This window comes from Pseudophryne corroboree, chromosome 7, assembly GCF_028390025.1.
Source record: "Pseudophryne corroboree isolate aPseCor3 chromosome 7, aPseCor3.hap2, whole genome shotgun sequence".
Classification (NCBI taxonomy): Eukaryota; Metazoa; Chordata; class Amphibia; order Anura; family Myobatrachidae; genus Pseudophryne; species Pseudophryne corroboree.
In genome coordinates this window covers 285,787,792-285,808,298 of record NC_086450.1, presented here as the reverse complement: position 1 = coordinate 285,808,298, position 20,507 = coordinate 285,787,792, and the positions used below count along the sequence as shown (strand labels likewise).

The 20,507-nt window shown below is 48.7% G+C and overlaps 1 protein-coding gene across 7 annotated transcripts in view; it reads right to left on the bottom strand.

Moving 5' to 3' along the window:
- Positions 1-9,445: 9,445 nt before the first annotated feature.
- DHRS7B (dehydrogenase/reductase 7B) overlaps positions 9,446-20,507 on the bottom strand; it is a 290,811-nt gene continuing 279,749 nt past the window's right edge. For all 7 annotated transcript variants that reach the window (XM_063934184.1, XM_063934183.1, XM_063934178.1 and 4 more), the window contains one exon: positions 9,446-9,991. In XM_063934184.1, coding sequence (XP_063790254.1) covers positions 9,786-9,991 — 206 coding nt within the window. In that variant the 3' untranslated portion in view covers positions 9,446-9,785. The remainder of the gene's footprint in view (positions 9,992-20,507) is intronic.

The following is a 20,507-nucleotide window of genomic DNA, read 5'->3' as shown; positions in this document are numbered from 1 at the left end:
ACCCAGACGTAAGCCCTTATCCACACCAGCTTGCAGGAAACGTCCTAAGTGGAACTCCGCAGGTGGATATGAGCATTCCTCGCACCAAGAAACAGATCTCCAGATATGATGATAGTGTTTTGAGTATGTGTGTTCCTTATTTTATCTGTAAATTATAAGCGTTGGAGGGTTTACCACACTGATGTATGTTTTGTATCCACCTCAATAATCCGGAAATTGTTCATACGACTATTAGATGCTTGGAAGCGACTATGGGAGTACAGCAAAATCCTATACAGTAACCTATGTGCTGCTGAAGGGGTGTGATCCTCTGTGTGCACTCTCTGGTTAGGACAAGCAGCGCCCGGCAGCTAGGACCATGCCTGAGACATGCGGTACGCTGCTCCGGGTAGTACGTTCCTGCTGCGCTCAGTCAGATCAGCTAACTACAGTGCAACGCTCAGGACAAGAATTGATATTCAGCCTGAGATAAGTAAACCTCTTTCACATAGGGTGCTGTCGGGTTACACACTTCAGAACCTTAGCGCACATATTATCTGTCACCTACATCTCTTTTATAGGATGTTCCGCTCAACAGCCATGCCATCAAATGAAGGCGCCGTAAGTCCGGGTTGACAAACAGCCCTTGTTGAAGATCTCTTCTTAGTGGTAGAGGCCAAGGGTTTTTGATGGAGATGTCCAGAAGATCCGCGTACCATGCCCTCTGAGACCAATCCGGGGCAATCAGATTTCCCTGGACTCCTTGATTTCTGATTCACTTGAGCACCCGTCGGAGCAAAGGAATCGGAGGAAACCGGTAGACAAGCCGGTAAGGCCAAGTCGACGTCTGTGCATCCACTGCCCTTGCCTGAGGGTCCCTGATACTTGAGCAATACCAGAGATGCTTCTTGTTGAGCCCAGAAGCCATCATGTCTATTTGTGGCAGCCCCACCGGTTGATGATCTGCTGAAACACCTGATGGTGGAGTCCCCACTCCCCCGGGTGGAGATCGGGATGACTCAGGAAGTTGGGATCATAAAGGACGAAAAAAGCGTCCCACTTCCTGTGACAAGAGGTTCTCTTCACATAAATCTTCAAAGCCCTTACCACATCCAAGGACTTTGAGGTAATTGAGGAGTCAGTAGCCACTGGCACCACAATAGGTTGGTTGATATGAAATGCAGACACAACCTTAGGAAGAAATTGCTGACGCGTTCTGAGCTCAGCCCTATTTTCATGGAAAATCCAATAGGGTCTCTTGCAAGACAAAGCCCCCAATTCAGACACACGTCTAGCAGATGCCAATGCCAACAGTGTGGCTGCCTTCCAAGTAAGAAACTTGATGTCTACCTCCTGCAAAGGTTTGAACCAATCCGATTGCAGGAACTGCAGCACCACATCAAGATCCCAAGGTGCCGTAGGAGGCACAAAGGAGGCTGGATGTGCAGAACCCCTTTCAAGAAAGTCTGAACCTCAGGGAGGGGTTCACTACAGCTGGCCGGCGGTCGGGCTCCCGGCGACCAGCATACCGGCGCCGGGAGGCCGACCGCCGGCTTACCGACAGTGTGGCGAGCGCAAATGAGCCCCTTGCGGGCTCGCTGCGCTCGCCACGCTATGGGCACGGTGGCGCGCGCCACACTATTTTATTCTCCCTCTATGGGGGTCGTGGACCCCCACGAGGGAAAATAAGTGTCGGTATGCCGGCTGTCGGGCTCCCGGTGCCGGTATACTGAGTGCCGGGAGCCCGACCGCCGGCATACAGAAGACCATCCTCAGGGAGGGCAGCCAATTGTTTCTGGAAGAAAATGGACAAAGCCAAAATCTGGACTTTACTGGAGCCCAAGCGTAGGCCCACATTCACACCAGCCTGCAGAAAGAGGAGAAACAATCCTAGTTGAAACTCCACCGTTGGATACTTCTTGGATCCACACCAAGACACATACTTTTTCCAAATTCGATGGTAATGTTTAGACGTAACTCCCTTCCTAGCCTGAATTAGGGTAAGAATTACCTTTTTCTGAATGCCTTTCCGAGCTAAGATCTGGCGTTCAACCTCCATGCCGTCAAACATTAGTCTTGATAAGCGAACGGCCCCTGTTGAAGAAGGTACTCGCGAAGAGGAAGAGGCCTCGGATCCCCCAGGAGTAACTCCAGAAGATCCGCGTACCAAGCCCTCCTTGGCCAGTCCGGAGCAATGAGGATCGCCTAAACTCTTGTTCTTTTTATTAGCGTGAGAATTCTTGGGATGAGTGGAAATGGAGGGAACACATACACTGACTGGAACACCCACGGAGTTACCAGTGCGTCCTCCGCCACTGCCTATGGGTCTCTCGATCTGGAGCAGTACCTACAAAGCTTCTTGTTGAGGCGAGAGGACAGTATGTCTACCTGAGGTACACTCCAACGGCTTGTCACCTCTGCGAACACGTCCGGGTGGAGGCCCCATTCTCCTGGATGGAGATAGTGTCTGCTGGGGAAGTCCGCTTCCCAGTTGTCCACTCCCGGAATGAAGATTGCCGACAGCGCCACCGCGTGCTTTTCTGCCCAGAGGAGGATTCTAGTGACCTTTCACATTGCCGCTCTGCTCTTCGTTCCGCCCTGTCAGTTCATGTAGGACACTGCAGTCACATTGTCCGACTGAACCTGGATGGATTGAACTTGCAGAAGGTGTGCCACCTGTAGAAGGCCATTGTATATGGCCCTTAGTTCCAGAATGTGTATCGGAAGGATGGATTCCAGACTTTACCACTTTCCTTGGGTGACTGCTCCCCAACCTCTGACACTTGCATCTGTGGTTAGAAGGATCCAATTCTGAATCCCAAACCTGCGGCCCTCGAGTGAGAAGTTTGCAGCCACCAGAGGAGTGAAATTCTGGCTTTCGGCGACAGGCGTATCCGCTGGTGCATGTGAAGATGTGATCCTGACCACTTGTCTAGGAGATCAAGTTGGAAGGATCTCGCATGGAATCTTCTGTACTGAAGAGACTCGTAGGAGGCTACCATCTTTCCCAGAAGGTGAATGCACCGATGAACCGATACCCGGGCTGGCTTCAGGACATCCCGTACCATTGATTGGATCACCAACGCTTTCTCCACTGGTAGAAATACTCTCTGCACTTCCGTGTCGAGTATCATCCCCAGGAAGGGCAGTCTCCTTGTTGGTTCCAAATGTGACTTTGGGAGGTTTAGGATCCACCCATGATCCTGGAGTAGTCGAGTTGAGAGAGCAATACTCTGTAACAATCTCTACCTGGAAGACGCGTTTATTAGGAGATCGTCCAGATATGGAATTATGTTCACTCCTTGCCTGTGGAGTAGCATTATCTCTGCCATGACCTTGGTGAACACTCTCGGTGCTGTGGAGAGGCCAAACGGCAGCGCTTGGAACCGATAGTGACAATCCAGCAGCGTAAATCTGTGATAAGCCTGGTAAGGCGGCCAGATCGGAATGTGAAGGTACGCATCCTTGATATCCAGGGATACTAGGAATTCCCCTTCCTCCAGACCTGATATCACCGCTCTCAGAGATTCCATCTTGAATTTGAATTCCCTTAAGTAGGGGTTCCATGATTTCAGGTTTAAAATCGGCCTTACGGCACCACAAACAGGTTGGAATAACCCCTGTGGTGTAGGTTAGTTGGAACTGGGACAATAACATCTGTTTTGACCAATTTTTTAACGGATTCCTGTAGGATAGCACTTTCTGTCAGCGAAACTGGAAAGCCTGATTTGAAGAATCTGTGGGGTGGGAGTTCCTGAAACTCCAGTCTGTAGCCCTGGGTAACAATTTCCATCACCCAGGGGTCTAGGCCTGATGACGGCCAGATGTGACTGAAATTTTTTAGTCTTGCTCCCACGTGCCCGATCCCCAGGCTGGGAGGTCCACCGTCATGCTGATGATTTTGAGGAGACAAAACTTGTTTTCTGTTCCTGAGAACCTGTTGGTGCAGGTTTTTTGGATTTCCCCCAACCACCCTTAAAGAAGGTGGAAGGGGATTTGGACTTTTTAAAATTTTGTGGTCCGAAAGGACTGCAGCGTAGACGTAGGATAAGATTTCCTACTCGGTGGAGCTGCTGAGGGGAGAAAGGTTGACTTACCTGCAGTTGCCGTGGAAATCCACGCATCCAATGCATCCCCAAACAGAGCCTGAACTGTGTCACCCCCTTAGCAAGGGATGCATCCCCCCCTGCAAATCCTCATCACCGACCCCTGTGTCAAAGCCGGTATCAGTGTCAACTTGCATTATTTGGGCAAGTCTACAATTTTTATGGTATGTAGGTGGGGTATGGGAGGGAGTAGGAGCTGAATGCTGTAATCCCTCTACAGCAGTGATTTTCAACCTTATTTTACTCGCGGCACACCAAACAATATTTGAAAATTGCCAAGGCACACCATCCGTTCCCCACAGAAACCCCCCCCAAAAAACACACCCTCACAGTAATAAAAAATCCACGTATACATTGGCCTACACAGAGAAAACAATTACGTTGCTGCCCACATAAATCATGTAGATCTTTACATAAATCATGTTGCTCACACCTAAATCAAGCACATTTCTCCCCACATAAATCCTATCGCTCCCCACAGGAGAAATAACATAACAAATACTAGCCCCTACCGGTCAGCTGACCTCCTACCTGTCCCTTAGTGGCGGGGGTTGTTCATAGTGGATTGCTGCGAATACTGAGCAGCGGGCGGTCGGGCAGGTGTGGATGTGGGTGAGCAAGGAAAGGTGTGGATGCAGGCGGGAACTGGAAGATGTGTATGCAGACAGGTGGGCTGGTTGGGTGGTGAAATGCGGCGGTCGTGACCTATGATATCATACTGCCGCGTCCTCAAGGCCCAGGTCACAGCTGGAGCATGAATGATCCTCTAAGAAGAGCCCGGGCCAACAGTTCACTCTGAAGGTGCAGGAAGCTGCTCTGGCTCCGCGGAACACCTTGCAACTGGTCGCGGCACACTAGTGTGCCACGGCACACTGGTTGAAAAAGTCTGCTCTACAGACTCTCTCAAAAACTGCGTCTCTTTCTCATTATGCGACATCCGTGATGAAATCTGTGATATCATTCCCCTTAAAGAATCCACCCATGGGGGTTCGGATTCGACAGGTTGGGAAAGCACACTGCAGTCCTGAGTACATGGGATAGACTCTTCAGGAGAAGATACCCACTCTGCAGCACAGGATACAGAGCCCTTAGACATGGTAATGTGGATACACACACACACACACACACACACACACACACACACAGGAAAATGTCAGAGACAGTTTCCCCCAGAGTACCTTCAGATAGTCACAGAGTATAAGGAGCCAGCCACACAGCGCCCCAATAGGCAGATAATAGAATAAACAGCCGGCGCTTACTGAGTAACCTTAACAGGATAGACAGTGTTTATAACACTCTCCCCCTTCCTGTCTATAACACCCTGGTACAGCAGAAGTATGCTGGAGTTATGAGGAGGGCAGCGCTCCCTGTCAGCGCCTCATCTGTGTAATCTGCAGGGAGAAAATGGCACTGGTGAGTGATGCCCCGCCCCCCACAGTTATCAGATTATACTGGCCTGAGGTATTTGTGCTAACAGCGGGATTAGCCCGTTAGCATAGTTGACCAGTGTAGGGTATGTGCGCTGGCCCAGGACGCAGCTCACAGCGGCGTACACAAAGTGCATCTGAGCCTTCCAGAGCGCAGCCTGTCAGAGCTGCGCTCCCACCCTTGTGCCGCCATTCCCGCCGGCGACCCACTTCCCGGGCCGCCGGCGTCCTACTCACCACTCTTCTTTCTTCTGGCTCTGTTAGGGGGTGGCGGGCATGCTGCGGGAGCGGTCGCCTCGTGGGCTTGCGATCAGTACCATCAGGAGCTCAGTGTCCTGTCAGCAGAGATAGAGAACCATTAACTTCTAGAGTTGGTTCCTACTCCCCCTCTAAGTCCCACGAAGCAGGGAGGCGGTTGCCAGCAGCCTGCCTTTACCTAACTAAACTCAGAAAATAATAAAACTAAAAAAACTCCTAAGAGCTCTCCTAGCTGTGACCAGCTCCTCTGGGCACATTTTCTAAACTGAGTCTGGTAGGAGGGGCATAGGGAGAGGAGCCAGCCCACACCATTGAACTCTTAAAGTGCCAGTGGCTCCCAAAGGACCCGTCTATACCCCATGGTACTAAATGGAACCCAGCATCCTTTAGGATGTAAGAGAAAAGGAAAGAGATTGCACACTGCGCTTAGACTCTGTGTCCGCTATCCACTGACGCAACCACAAGCCCCTACGCGCTGACACTGCTATGGCAGAAGTCCTAGCATTAATATTGCCCATCTCCTTGAGCAAGTCACACAGGACGCATGCAGCGTCCTGAATGTGCTTCAGGAGAGTCATCGTAGTGACCAGAGGCATATCCCCAGAGAGGCCCTCCTGAATTTGAGAAGCCCACGTGTGAATGGCATGGGTCATCCAGCAACACACTATGACCGGCCTTTGCGATACACCTGCTGCTATGTAGATAGACTTTAGTGTAGTCTTTATTTTTCTGTCCCCATGGCCCTTTATGGTAAAGGAGCCCGGGGCAGGCAGCACCGCCTTTTTTGACAGTCGAGAGTCTGATACGTCAACTCCCGGGGGTTCTTCCCAAAATTTCCTATCTTCAGGAGCAAATGGGAAAGTGTGCAAAAATCTTTTTGACACTAGGGGGTATATTCAATTGAAGTTGAAAACTGCCGTCTGTCGAAAAGACAGCAGTTTTCGACACTTTAAAGTCGAATCGTGATTCGACCTGTTCAATATTTTCAACAAGTCGATGAATTCGACTTGTCGAAAAGCACGTGGATCGGCAGAATAGCTGCCGATCTACGTGCTTGTGTCGAAAACGGGGCCAAAACCGACAGGTTTTGGCCCCCTTTTCGACCATCTCAGTCCGACATCAAAAGATGTCGGACTCAGATGCGGACCCAGAGGAGGAGAGGGGGGAGAGCCGCAGGGAGATGGGGGACTGCCGCGGGCAGCCAGAGGAGATCAGCGCTACAGCACAGCGCTGCAGCAGGATGTCACACAGCCACGCCGATCACAGCAGCGTCCACCCGGCTCCAGCAAGCTTGCTGGAGTCGGGTGGATACTGCCGTGAGGTCGGGCGGCTGTGTGACATCCTTCTGCAGCGCTACTGTAGCGCTGATCTCCTCTGGCTGCTGGCGGCTGTCCACCGCTGGTCTCCCTGCGGCTCTCCCCCCTCTCCTCCTCTGGGTCACTCATCTCAATTCGACTTGAAAAAGTCGAATTGAGATTATATTTGAATAGGGGTTGTCGGATCCATTCCAACAAATGCATGTCGGAATGGATCAGACTTCAATTGAATATACCTCTACGTATTTTTTGTCTGGATTTTTCCAGGCTAACTTAAATAGGTCATCTAACTCTGTAGAATCAGGGAAAGTGACATTAGGCTTGTTTTGTGTAAAGAAAACGACTGCTGTGACGCACTGTCCTCTGTACGGAGCTTTAACACGTCCCGTATAGCCAGAATGAGGCGTTCAATAACCTGAGCAGAAGCTGAATCCCCACTAACGGGATCCAAGTCATCCCCATCCTCCTGTATATCCTCATCTGAATCAGATAGTAAGGCAGGTAAACCACGCTTTTGAGGTCCTGAGTTAGAGAGGGGGGGGCTGTGTAACATCTGCCCTAGCAGCTAAGTCTGCAACAGCGTGTTCTAGTAACTGAGTTTTCCTTGCGCAAAAAAAGACCTACGGTGTATCACACCAAGGGAAAAAGCATCAAAGACTTTGTTGTGCATTCCGACATCACGGGCTTTGAATGCCCGCCACCTACCACCTTTTTATTAAAATCTCCAGGCTGTTACAAGTGCCTTGGGTGTGAAACATGCAAGTACATGATTACGGGACCAACCTTTACGTCAAGTTCTTCAAGGAAAGTTTACGATATACATCATGTTCTCACATGCACCACCGCGTTTATCGTCTACATGGTCATCTGCCCACGTAATCTCCAATACGTGGGCAAGACGGTACGCAATGCCAGGGAACGTTTCGCTATGCATAGGAATGCGGTGAATGCGGCACTCACCCACAAAATATCCGAACAACCGGTCGCCAGGCACTATGCAGAAAAAAGCCACTCCCTCAAGGACTTATGTTTTCAAATTATTGATCATATACCTAAGAACCTAAGAGGAGGAGACAGGGCAGGTACCCTATTAAAACTCGAGGCACGATGGATGTTCAAGTTGGACACTGTGAGACCCAAGGGACTTAATGATAGAATACAGTGGAGTGTCTTTTTACCTGCTCCATGATGATTAACTCATTTTGAAATGTGATTGAAACATGGTATCTAGCACATTCCATCCACACAGACCGACGGGTTTCCCAGACACCACGTAATGCTTTTGCATTATCACATATGTACGGGTAGTTGACATCAAGTGACACACGGCCCAATGGGGAAATGATGAACATGGATCAGCAACAATATAGTTTCCAATAGACAGCTCGTCACATAAGTTTAGTTGATTATTAGGATTATCCCTGTTTACTGTGTAGTATTCACAATACTTGATCGAACACTGACGGACTTTTAGCTGTTAAACGGCACACATAGTACGTATTATTTTTTTTTAATCACAATATACATATTTAGCCCTCTTGCACATGTGTATTTCTTATATTTCACAGCCGTGGTCAGTGACTGCCACGGTCGGGTTGCCATGGACGCCCCTGGTTGCTATGACCACGACTTGGAGTTCTCCCCAACATTGTTTACTGGACGTTGCCAGGGTGACGCCGGAGACCTCTGACGTACAGCATGATCACATGATCCGGATCTCACACATGTCACACGAGCCGGGACGGAAGCGACCAGCTCCCCCGGTCTCAGCTGTTCTTCCCGCCGACGGGTCCTCCACTATAAAGGTATTTGATTTATTTTACTATTCACTTTGTTTGCTCACCTTGACAAACGGGCTGCTGTGCCCGGAAACGTTGGTATGCAGTTTTTTGTGACTCATTAAAGCACCTTATGGTTTAAAGTATCCATGCCTCGTCAGACTCTGAGTGCCGCTGTTTGGAAGTTGCTGCTATATTATATATATATATATATATATATATATATATATATGTGTATATATATATATATATATATGTATATATGTATGTATGTATATATGTATGTATGTATGTATGTATGTATGTATGTATGTATGAATATATATATATATATATATATATATATACACATACATACATATATACATACATAATCAAATGGAGGGAGCACTCTCTAGACTTGAATGAAGATATAAAAGTATATAAGTACTGTATACACACATACATTTATATTACACACACATCCGTACAACCACCCACCTAATGCTATCAGTATCACTGTTGTTAAGCATATTTAAAGTTCTTATCAGTTGTAATACTGGACTTATCAACAATGACCTGAGTCTCAGTCTGCACCTTAGTGAGGTCCAGTATAAAATCACTTTATTCTGTAATGAGCACTGAAAGAGCTATTTGGAGTCACAATATGTACATTAAAACTATCACTGTACTGACGATTTCTTTAGCTAATGCTGGAAAAGTGCCCTTATCAAAGAACATCATAGATTCTTTCTGGCCCATTAGAGAGGGGCAAGCTGCAGAGACTTTAAATGGCATTAAACCCAACTTTTTCCTTAGAAGAATAGCAAGATCAGAGAGAACAGACTAGAGTTGACATTTTTGTTGTTGCTATCCTTGATTCATATTAGGTTTCCTACTAGCACGGACATTTTTGGTCTTCAGAGAATTACACTTGGCATACTAAGCATCCTTCAGCTTCCTCTCTTTCTTAGCTCTTGCTGCCATGAGAGAAAAGAATAATTTAGGGGCCAGAGCCCTCAGATATACAGCCAACGTAGGCACCAGTCCAGCCACAAGAACCTCTTTACTCCTTTCCCCTACAGCATTGAAGACAATTTTTGCTACCTCTTCTGCTGTTCTGCCTTCAGCGGTGGTCTTATCCATTACTACAAAAAAGGAAATTAAACATTAGAAACCAATTTTATAAAAATACTAAATTTTGTCAACTTGAATATATTTATACCATATAATCTAATTATCTTAAAAAGGTGGCAATTAGTTCAAATCCTCTGATTGAGGTTTGTTCATATTACAGTGAAGAGAGGAAGCACAATGCAAAAATGCATTAGGTATGGTTCAAGCACATTGTGTAGACATTAAGCAATGTTATGTTTGAGCAGTAAAATAAGAATTTACTTACCGATAATTCTATTTCTCGTAGTCCGTAGTGGATGCTGGGGACTCCGTCAGGACCATGGGGATTAGCGGCTCCGCAGGAGACAGGGCACAAAAGTAAAAGCTTTAGGATCAGGTGGTGTGCACTGGCTCCTCCCCCTATGACCCTCCTCCAAGCCTCAGTTAGGATACTGTGCCCGGACGAGCGTACACAATAAGGAAGGATTTTGAATCCCGGGTAAGACTCATACCAGCCACACCAATCACACTGTACAACATGTGATCTGAACCCAGTTAACAGCATGATAACAGCGGAGCCTCTGAAAAGATGGCTCACAACAATAATAACCCGATTTTTGTAACAATAACTATGTACAAGTATTGCAGACAATCCGCACTTGGGATGGGCGCCCAGCATCCACTACGGACTACGAGAAATAGAATTATCGGTAAGTAAATTCTTATTTTCTCTGACGTCCTAAGTGGATGCTGGGGACTCCGTCAGGACCATGGGGATTATACCAAAGCTCCCAAACGGGCGGGAGAGTGCGGATGACTCTGCAGCACCGAATGAGAGAACTCCAGGTCCTCCTCAGTCAGGGTGTGCCCCTGACCAAGTATCAGCTCGGCAAAGTTGTAAAGCCGAGACCCCTCGGGCAGCCGCCCAAGATGAGCCCACCTTCCTTGTGGAATGGGCATTTACATATTTTGGCTGTGGCAGGCCTGCCACAGAATGTGCAAGCTGAATTGTACTACACATCCAACTAGCAATAGTCTGCTTAGAAGCAAGAGCACCCAGTTTGTTGGGTGCATACAGGATAACAGCAAGTCAGTCTTCCTGACTCCAGCCGTCCTGGAAACTATATTTTCAGGGCCCTGACAACATCTAGCAACTTGGAGTCCTCCAAGTCCCTAGTATCCGCAGGTACCACAATAAGCTGGTTCGGGTGAAACACTGACACCACCTTAAGGAGAAACTGGGGATGAGTCCGCAGCTCTGCCCTGTCCGAATGGACAATCAGATATGGGCTTTTTTGAGACAAACGCCGCCAATTCTGACACTCGCCTGGCCGAGGCCAGGGCCAACCGCATGGTCACTTTCCCTGTGAGATATTTCAAATCCACAGATTTGAGCGGTTTAAACCAATGTGATTTTAGGAATCCCAGAACTACGTTGAGATCCCACAGTGCCACTGGAGGCACAAAAGGGGGTTGTATATGCAGTACTCCCTTGACAAACTTCTGGACTTCAGGAACTGAAGCCAATTCTTTCTGGAAGAAAATCGACAGGGCCGAAATTTGAACCTTAATGGACCCCAATTTGAGGCCCATAGACACTCCTGTTTGCAGGAAATGCAGGCAACGACCGAGTTGAAATTTCTTCATGGGGCCTTCCTGGCCTCACACCACGCAACATATTTTCGCCACATGTGGTGATAATGTTGTGCGGTCACCTCCTTCCTGGCTTTGACCAGGGTAGGAATGACCTCTTCCGGAATGCCTTTTTCCCTTAGGATCCGGCGTTCAACCGCCATGCCGTCAAACGCAGCCGCGGTAAGTCTTGGAACAGACATGGTACTTGCTGAAGCAAGTCCCTTCTTAGCGGCAGAGGCCATGAGTCCTCTGTGAGCATCTCTTGAAGTTCCGGGTACCAAGTCCTTCTTGGCCAATCCGGAGCCACGAGTATAGTTCTTACTCCTCTACGTCTTATAATTCTCAATACCTTGGGTATGAGAAGCAGAGGAGGGAAGACATACATCGACTGGTACACCCACGGTGTTACCAGAACGTCCACAGCTATTGCCTGAGGGTCTTTTGACCTGGCGCAATACTTGTCCAGTTTTTTGTTCAGGCGGGACGCCATCATGTCCACCTTTGGTCTTTTCCAACGGTTCACAATCATGTGGAATACTTCCCGATGAAGTCCCCACTCTCCCGGGTGGAGGTTGTGCCTGCTGAGGAAGTCTGCTTCCCAGTTGTCCACTCCCGGAATGAACACTGCTGACAGTGCTATCACATGATTTTCCGCCCAGCGAAAAATCCTTGCAGTTTCTGCCATTGCCCTCCTGCTTCTTGTGCCGCCCTGTCTGTTTACGTGGGCGACTGCCGTGATGTTGTCCCACTGGATCAATACCGGCTGACCTTGAAGCAGAGGTCTTGCTAAGCTTAGAGCATTGTAAATTGCCCTTAGCTCCAGTATATTTATGTGGAGAAAAATCTCCAGACTTGATCACACTCCCTGGAAATTTTTTCCCTGTGTGACTGCTCCCCAGCCTCTCAGGCTGGCCTCCGTGGTCACCAGCATCCAATCCTGAATGCCGAATCTGCGGCCCTCTAGAAGATGAGCACTCTGTAACCACCACAGGAGAGACACCCTTGTCCTTGGAGATAGGGTTATCCGCTGATGCATCTGAAAATGCGATCCGGACCATTTGTCCAGCAGATCCCACTGAAAAGTTCTTGCGTGGAATCTGCCGAATGGAATCGCTTCGTAATAAGCCACCATTTTTCCCAGGACTCTTGTGCAATGATGCACTGACACTTTTCCTGGTTTTAGGAGGTTCCTGACTAGCTCGGATAACTCTCTGGCTTTCTCCTCCGGGAGAAACACCTTTTTCTGGACTGTGTCCAGAACCATCCCTAGGAACAGTAGACGTGTCGTCGGAAACGGCTGCGATTTTGGATATTTAGAATCCACCCGTGCTGTCGTAGAACTACTTGAGATAGTGCTACTCCGACTTCCAACTGTTCTCTGGACCTTGCCCTTATCAGGAGATCGTCCAAGTAAGGGATAATTAAGACGCCTTTTCTTTGAAGAAGAATCATCATTTCGGCTATTACTTTGGTAAAGACCCGGGGTGCCGTGGACAATCCAAACGGCAGCGTCTGAAACTGATAGTGACCGTTCCGTACCACGAACCTGAGGTACCCTAGGTGAGAAGGGCAATTTGGGACATGGAGGTAAGCATCCTTGATGTCCAGGGACACCATATAGTCCCCTTCTTCCTGGTTCGCTATCACTGCTCTGAGTGACTCCATCTTGATTTGAACCTTTGTATGTAAGTGTTCAAAGATTTCCCATTTAGAATAGGTCTCACCGAGCCGTCTGGCTTCAGTACCACAATATAGTGTGGAATAATACCCCTTTCCTTGTTGTAGGAGGGGTACTTTGATTATCACCTGCTGGGAATACAGCTTGTGAATTGTTTCCAATACTGCCTCCCTGTCGGAGGAAGACGTTGGTAAAGCAGACATCAGGAGCCTGCGAGGGGGAGACGTCTCGAATTTCCAGTCTGTACCCCTGGGATACTACTTGTAGGATCCAGGGGTCCACTTGCGAGTGAGCCCACTACGCGCTGAAACTCTTGAGACGACCCCCCACCGCACTTGAGTCCGCTTGTACGGCCCCAGCGTCATGCTGAGGACTTGGCAGAAGCTGTGGAGGGCTTCCTGGGAATGGGCTGCCTGCTGCAGTCTTCTTCCCTTTCCTCTATCCCTGGGCAGATATGACTGGCCTTTTGCCTGCTTGCCCTTATGGGGACGAAAGCACTGAGGCTGAAAAGACGGTGTCTTTTTCTGCTGAGATGTGATTTGGGGTAAAAAAGGTGGATTTTCCAGCTGTTGCCGAGGCCACCAGGTCCGATGGACCGACCCCAAATAACTCCTCCCCTTTATACGGCAATACTTCCATGTGCCGTTTGGAATCTGCATCACCTGACCACTGTCGTGTCCATAAACATCTTCTGGCAGATATGGACATCGCACTTACTCTTGATGCCCGAGTGCAAATATCTCTCTGTGCATCTCGCATATATAGAAATGCATCCTTTAAATGCTCTATAGTCAATAAAATACTGTCCCTGTCAAGGGTATCAATATTTTCAGTCAGGGAATCCGACCAAGCCACCCCAGCGCTGCACATCCAGGCTGAGGTGATCGCTGGTCGCAGTATAACACCAGTATGTGTGTATATACCTTTTTAGGATATTTTCCAGCCTCTCAGCTGGCTCCTTGAGGGCGGCCCTATCTGGAGACGGTACCGCCACTTGTTTTGATAAGCGTGTGAGCGCCTTATCCACCCTAAAGGGTGTTTCCCAACACGCCCTAACTTCTGGCGGGAAAGGGTATACCGCCAATAATTTTCTATCGGGGGAAACCCACGCATCATCACACACTTCATTTAATTTATCTGATTCAGGAAAAACTACAGGTAGTTTTTTCACACCCCACATAATACCCTTCTTGTGGTACTTGTAGTATCAGAAATATGTAACACCTCCTTCATTGCCCTTAACATGTAACGTGTAGCCCTAAAGGAAAATACGTTTGTTTCTTCACCGTCGACACTGGAGTCAGTGTCCGTGTCTGTGTCGACCGACTGAGGTAAATGAGCGTTTTACAGCCCCTGACGGTGTTTGAGACGCCTGGACAGGTACTAATTTGTTTGCCGGCCGTCTCATGTCGTCAACCGACCTTGCAGCGTGTTGACATTATCACGTAATTCCTTAAATAAGCCATCCATTCCGGTGTCGACTCCCTAGAGAGTGACATCACCATTTCAGGCAATTGCTCCGCCTCCTCACCAACATCGTCCTCATACATGTCGACACACACGTACCGACACTCAGCGCACACACAGGGAATGCTCTGATAGAGGACAGGACCCCACTAGCCCTTTGGGGAGACAGAGGGAGAGTTTGCCAGCACACACCAAAAACGCTATAATTATACAGGGACAACCTTTATATAAGTGTTTTTCCCTTATAGCATTTTAATATATATATATACATATCGCCAAATAAGTGCCCCCCCTCTCTGTTTTAACCCTGTTTCTGTAGTGCAGTGCAGGGGAGAGCCTGGGAGCCTTCCCACCAGCATTTCTGTGAGGGAAAATGGCGCTGTGTGCTGAGGAGAATAGGCCCCGCCCCCTTTTCGGCGGGCTTCTTCTCCCGTTTTTCTGAGACCTGGCAGGGGTTAAATACATCCATATAGCCCCCAGGGGCTATATGTGATGTATTTTTAGCCAGAATAAGGTACTATCATTGCTGCCCAGGGCGCCCCCCCCCCCAGCGCCCTGCACCCTCAGTGACCGCTGCTATGAAGGGTGCTGACAACAATGGCGCACAGCTGCAGTGCTGTGCGCTACCTTATGAAGACTGAAGAGTCTTCTGCCGCCGTTTCTGGACCTTCACTTTTCGGCATCTGCAAGGGGGGTCGGCGGCGCGGCTCCGGGACGAACCCCAGGGTGAGACCTGTGTTCCGACTCCCTCTGGAGCTAATGGTGTCCAGTAGCCTAAGAAGCCAATCCATCCTGCACGCAGGTGAGTTCACTTCTCTCCCCTAAGTCCCTCGTAGCAGTGAGCCTGTTGCCAGCAGGACTCACTGAAAATAAAAAACCTAACAAACTTTTACTCTAAGCAGCTCTTTAGGAGAGCCACCTAGATTGCACCCTTCTCGGCCGGGCACAAAAATCTAACTGAGGCTTGGAGGAGGGTCATAGGGGGAGGAGCCAGTGCACACCACCTGATCCTAAAGCTTTTACTTTTGTGCCCTGTCTCCTGCGGAGCCGCTAATCCCCATGGTCCTGACGGAGTCCCCAGCATCCACTTAGGACGTCAGAGAAAGATAAGGTATGTCCTCAATGGATGTTATTATCAAGAGTGGCCCTTGTCAGTGTCAAGACTGATGTTTATATTTTTCAGTTTATTCATGTATTTGCACCCCTTGTGAATTTATATATAACCACGTGGCAACAGTTTAGGTAAGGCCCTTTCTTGTTCCAGCACGTCAATGACCAGTGCATAAAGAGGGGACCATCAAAATTTTCTTTGCCAAGTTTGGCATGAAAAAAAAAAAAAAAGAGAGGCCTGAACCCTGAAGTCTTGACCTTAACCGAATCAGACACCTTTGGGATTAGCTGTAACAACGAATGTGAGCCAGGTCTTAATGCCCAATTTCAGTTCCAGAGCTCACAATTACTCTTGTGAATGGAGGGATGCAAATCCCCATAGCCATGTTCTAAAACCTAACGGAAGCCTTCACAGAAAAAGGATTAAAACAGACCCTTTGTGACAGAAGGCCTGGAAATAGTTAATCAGCTGGAATTGATTACATATATTAACTACTGCTATTTTCTGTTACAACTCGTGTAAACATTGCTAAGGTTTAGGAAAGAAATTGTTGCCTTTCCCCAGTACAGATTTAGCGGACTTGAAAAATAAAAAGCAGTAATATAAAATAATTCCAAATAACAAAAGTGACATTTTGGAGGCTTATCCAATGCCACGGATTTGATACTTCTCGGAGGCAGACCGGACATAACAGGAATTGAATTACCTACCAGTAAATCTTTTCCTCGTAGTCCGTAGGGGATACTGGGAATCCATTTAGTACCATGGGTATGGACAGGTCCACTAGGAGCCTTGGGCACTTTAAGAATTTGATAGTGTGCGCTGGCTCCTCCCTCTATGCCCCTCCTACCAGACTCCGTCTAGGAAACTGTGCCCGAGGAGACGTACATACTTTGAGAGACCCAGCACAAACAGAACAAGAGGAAAGCCATGCTAACCAAATTTGAAACCAGGAATAGCAACCGGTGAACAAAACAACATTACTGAACCAAGTAACAGTGCAGGAAGAACGAAGCACCGGGCGGGTGCCCAGTATCCACCTACGGACTACGAGAAAATAAGATTTTAAACCTACCGGTAAATCTATTTCTCCTAGTCTGTAGAGGATGCTGGGGACTCCGTAAGGACCATGTGGTATAGACGGGCTCCGCAGGAGACATGGGCACCTAAAAAGAACTTTTCCTATGGGTGTGCACTGGCTCCTCCCTCTATGCCCCTCCTCCAGACCTCAGTTAGAGAACTGTGCCCAGAGGAGATGGACAATACAAGGCAGGATTTAAAAATCCAAGGGCAAGATTCATACCAGCCCACACCAATCATACCATGTAACCTGGAACATACATAACCAGTTAACCGTATGAACAACAACAGTGACGGTCCAAGACCGACTCCAACTGTAACATAACCCTTATGTAAGCAACAACTATATACAAGTCTTGCAGAGTTTCCGCACTGGGACGGGCGCCCAGCATCCTCTACGGACCAGGAGAAATAGATTTACCGGTAGGTTTAAAATCTTATTTTCTCTTACGTCCTAGAGGATGCTGGGGACTCCGTAAGGACCATGGGGTTTATACCAAAGCTCCCAATCGTACGGGAGAGTGCGAATGACTCTGCAGCACCGACTGAGCAAAAGCTAGGTCCTCATCAGCCAGGGTATCAAACTTGTAGAATTTAGCAAAGGTGTTTGACCCCGACCAAGTCGCCACACGGCAAAGCTGTAATGCCGAGACGCCTCGGGCAGCCGCCCAAGAAGAGCCCACCTTCCTAGTGGAATGGGCCTTAACCGAATTTGGAACCGGCAATCCAGCCGTAGAATGAGCCTGCTGAATCGTATTACAGATCCAGCGAGCAATAGTCTGCTTCGAAGCAGGTGCGCCAATCTTATTAGCAGCATACAGGACAAACAGAGCTTCTGTTTTCCTAAGTCTAGCCATTCTGGCTACATAAATCTTCAAAGCCCTGACTACGTCCAGGGACCTGGAATCCTCCAAGTCACTCGGAGCCACAGGCACCACGATAGGTTGGTTCAGATGGAATGAAGAAACCACCTTAGTAAAAATTGAGGGCGTATCCTCAATTCCGCTCTATCCACATAAAAAATCAAGTAGGGGCTCTTGTGAGACAAGGCCGCCAATTCTGACACTCGCCTTGCCGATGCCAAGGCCAACAACATGACCACCTTCCAGGTAAGAAATTTCAACTCGACCTTGTTAAGTGGTTCAAACCAGTGTGATTTTAGGAACTGCAACACCACGTTCAGGCCCCACGGTGCCACTGGAGGCACATAAGGAGGCTGGATGTGCAGCACTACCTTTACAAACGTCTGGACTTCTGGAAGAGAAGCCAATTCCTTCTGAAAGAAAATCGAAAGGGCCGAAATTTGTACCTTAACAGAACCTAATTTCAGTCCCATATCCACTCCTGTCTGCAGGAAGTGGAGAAAACGCCCCAGATGAAAATCTTCCGTAGGCGCGTTCTTGTTTCACACCAAGACACATACTTTCGCCAGATACGGTGATAATGTTTCACCGTCACCTCCTTCCTAGCCTTTATTAAAGTAGGGATGACCTCCGGAATCCCCTTCTTAGCTAGGATTCGGCGTTCAACCGCCATGCCGTCAAACGTAACCGCGGTAAGTCTTGGAATATACAGGGCCCCTGTTGCAACAGGTCCTCCCTCAGAGGGAGAGGCCAGGGATATCCTGTGATCATCTCTTGAAGATCTGAGTACCACGCCCTTCGAGGCCAGTCTGGAACAACGAGTATCGTCTGTACTCTTCTTCGTCTTATGATCCTCAACACTTTTGTGATGAGAGGAAGAGGAGGAAACACGTAGACCGAGTGGAACACCCACGGCGTTACCAGGGCGTCTACTGCTACTGCCTGAGGGTCCCGAGACCTGGCACAATACCTCCGAAGCTTTTTGTTGAGGCGTGACGCCATCATGTCTATTTGAGGAATTCCCCAAAGACGTGTTATGTCTGCAAAGACTTCTTGATGAAGTCCCCACTCTCCTGGATGGAGATCGTGTCTGCTGAGGAAGTCTGCTTCCCAGTTGTCCACTCCCGGAATGAAGACAGCCGACAGAGCGCTTACATGATTTTCCGCCCAGCGAAGGGTCCTTGTGGCTTCCGCCATCGTGACTCTGCTTCGTGTCCCGCCTTGGCGGTTCACATGAGCCACTGCTGTGACATTGTCTGATTGAATCAGAACCGGTAGGTTTCGAAGAAAACTCTCCGCTTGTCGAAAGCCGTTGTATATGGCCCTGAGTTCCAACACATTGATGTGTAGACAGGACTCCTGGTCTGACCACAGTCCCTGAAAATTTCTTCCTTGGGTGACTGCTCCCCACCCTCGGAGGCTCGCGTCCGTGGTTACCAGGATCCAATCCTGAATTCCGAACCTGCGACCCTCCAGCAGGTGAGCACTTTGCAGCCACCATAGGAGAGACACCCTGGCGCATGGGGACAGAGTTATTTTCTGATGTAAGTGCAGATGCGACCCGGACCATTTGTCCAGAAGGTCCCATTGAAACGTCCTCGCATGGAACCTGCCGAAGGGGATGGCCTCGTAGGCCGCCACCATTTTTCCCAGAACTCGAGTGCATTGATGAACTGACACCCTTTTCGTTTTTAGCAGGTCTCTGACCATGTTCTGGATGTCCTGGGCTTTTTCCAACGGGAGAAAAACCTTAATTTGTTCCGTATCCTACCTAGGAACGTTAGTCGAGTTGTCGGAATCAACTGTGACTTCGGTAGATTCAGAATCCAACAGTGTTGCTGGAGCACTCTCAGAGAGAGCGTTACACTGCTCAGCAATTTCTATCTTGATCTCGCCTTTATCAGGAGATCGTCCAAGTATGGGATAATTGTGACTCCATGCTTGTGCAGGACCACCATCAATTCCGCCATTATCTTGGTGAAAATCCTTGGGGCCGTGGAAAGCCCAAACGGCAACGTCTGAAATTGGTAATGACAATCCTGTACAACGAATCTCAGGTACTCCTGATGGGAGGGATATATGGGGACATGAAGGTACGCATCCTTTATGTCCAGTGACACCATAAACTCCCCCTCCTCCATACTGGCTATAATCGCCCTGAGCGATTCCATCTTGAATTTGAATCTTTTCATGTACAGGTTTAGGGATTTTAGATTCAAAATAGGTCTTACCGAACCGTCCGGTTTCGGGACCACAAAGAGGGTTGAGTAGTAGCCTCTTCCCTGCTGGTTCAAGGGAACCCTGATAATTATTTGCTGTAGACACAGCGTTTGAATTGCAGCTAACACTACATTCCGATCTGTTGTAGAAGCTGGTAATGCCGACTTGAAAAATCGGTGCGGGGGCACCTCCTCGAATTCCAGTCTGTAACCCTGGGAAACTATTTCCAACACCCAAGGATTCAGGTCTGAGCTGACTCAGGCCTGGCTGAAAAGTCGAAGATGTGCCCCCACCGATGCGGAGTCCCGCAGGGGAGCCCCAGCGTCATGCCGAGGATTTTGTAGTAGCCGGGGAGGACTTTTGTTCCTGGGCACCGGCCGAAGCGGGTGCTCTTTTCCCTCTAGCCTTACCTCTGGCAAGGAAGGAAGACCCCCGACCTCTTCTGGACTTTTGCGACCAAAAGGACTGCATCTGATACGGTGGTATTTTCTTTT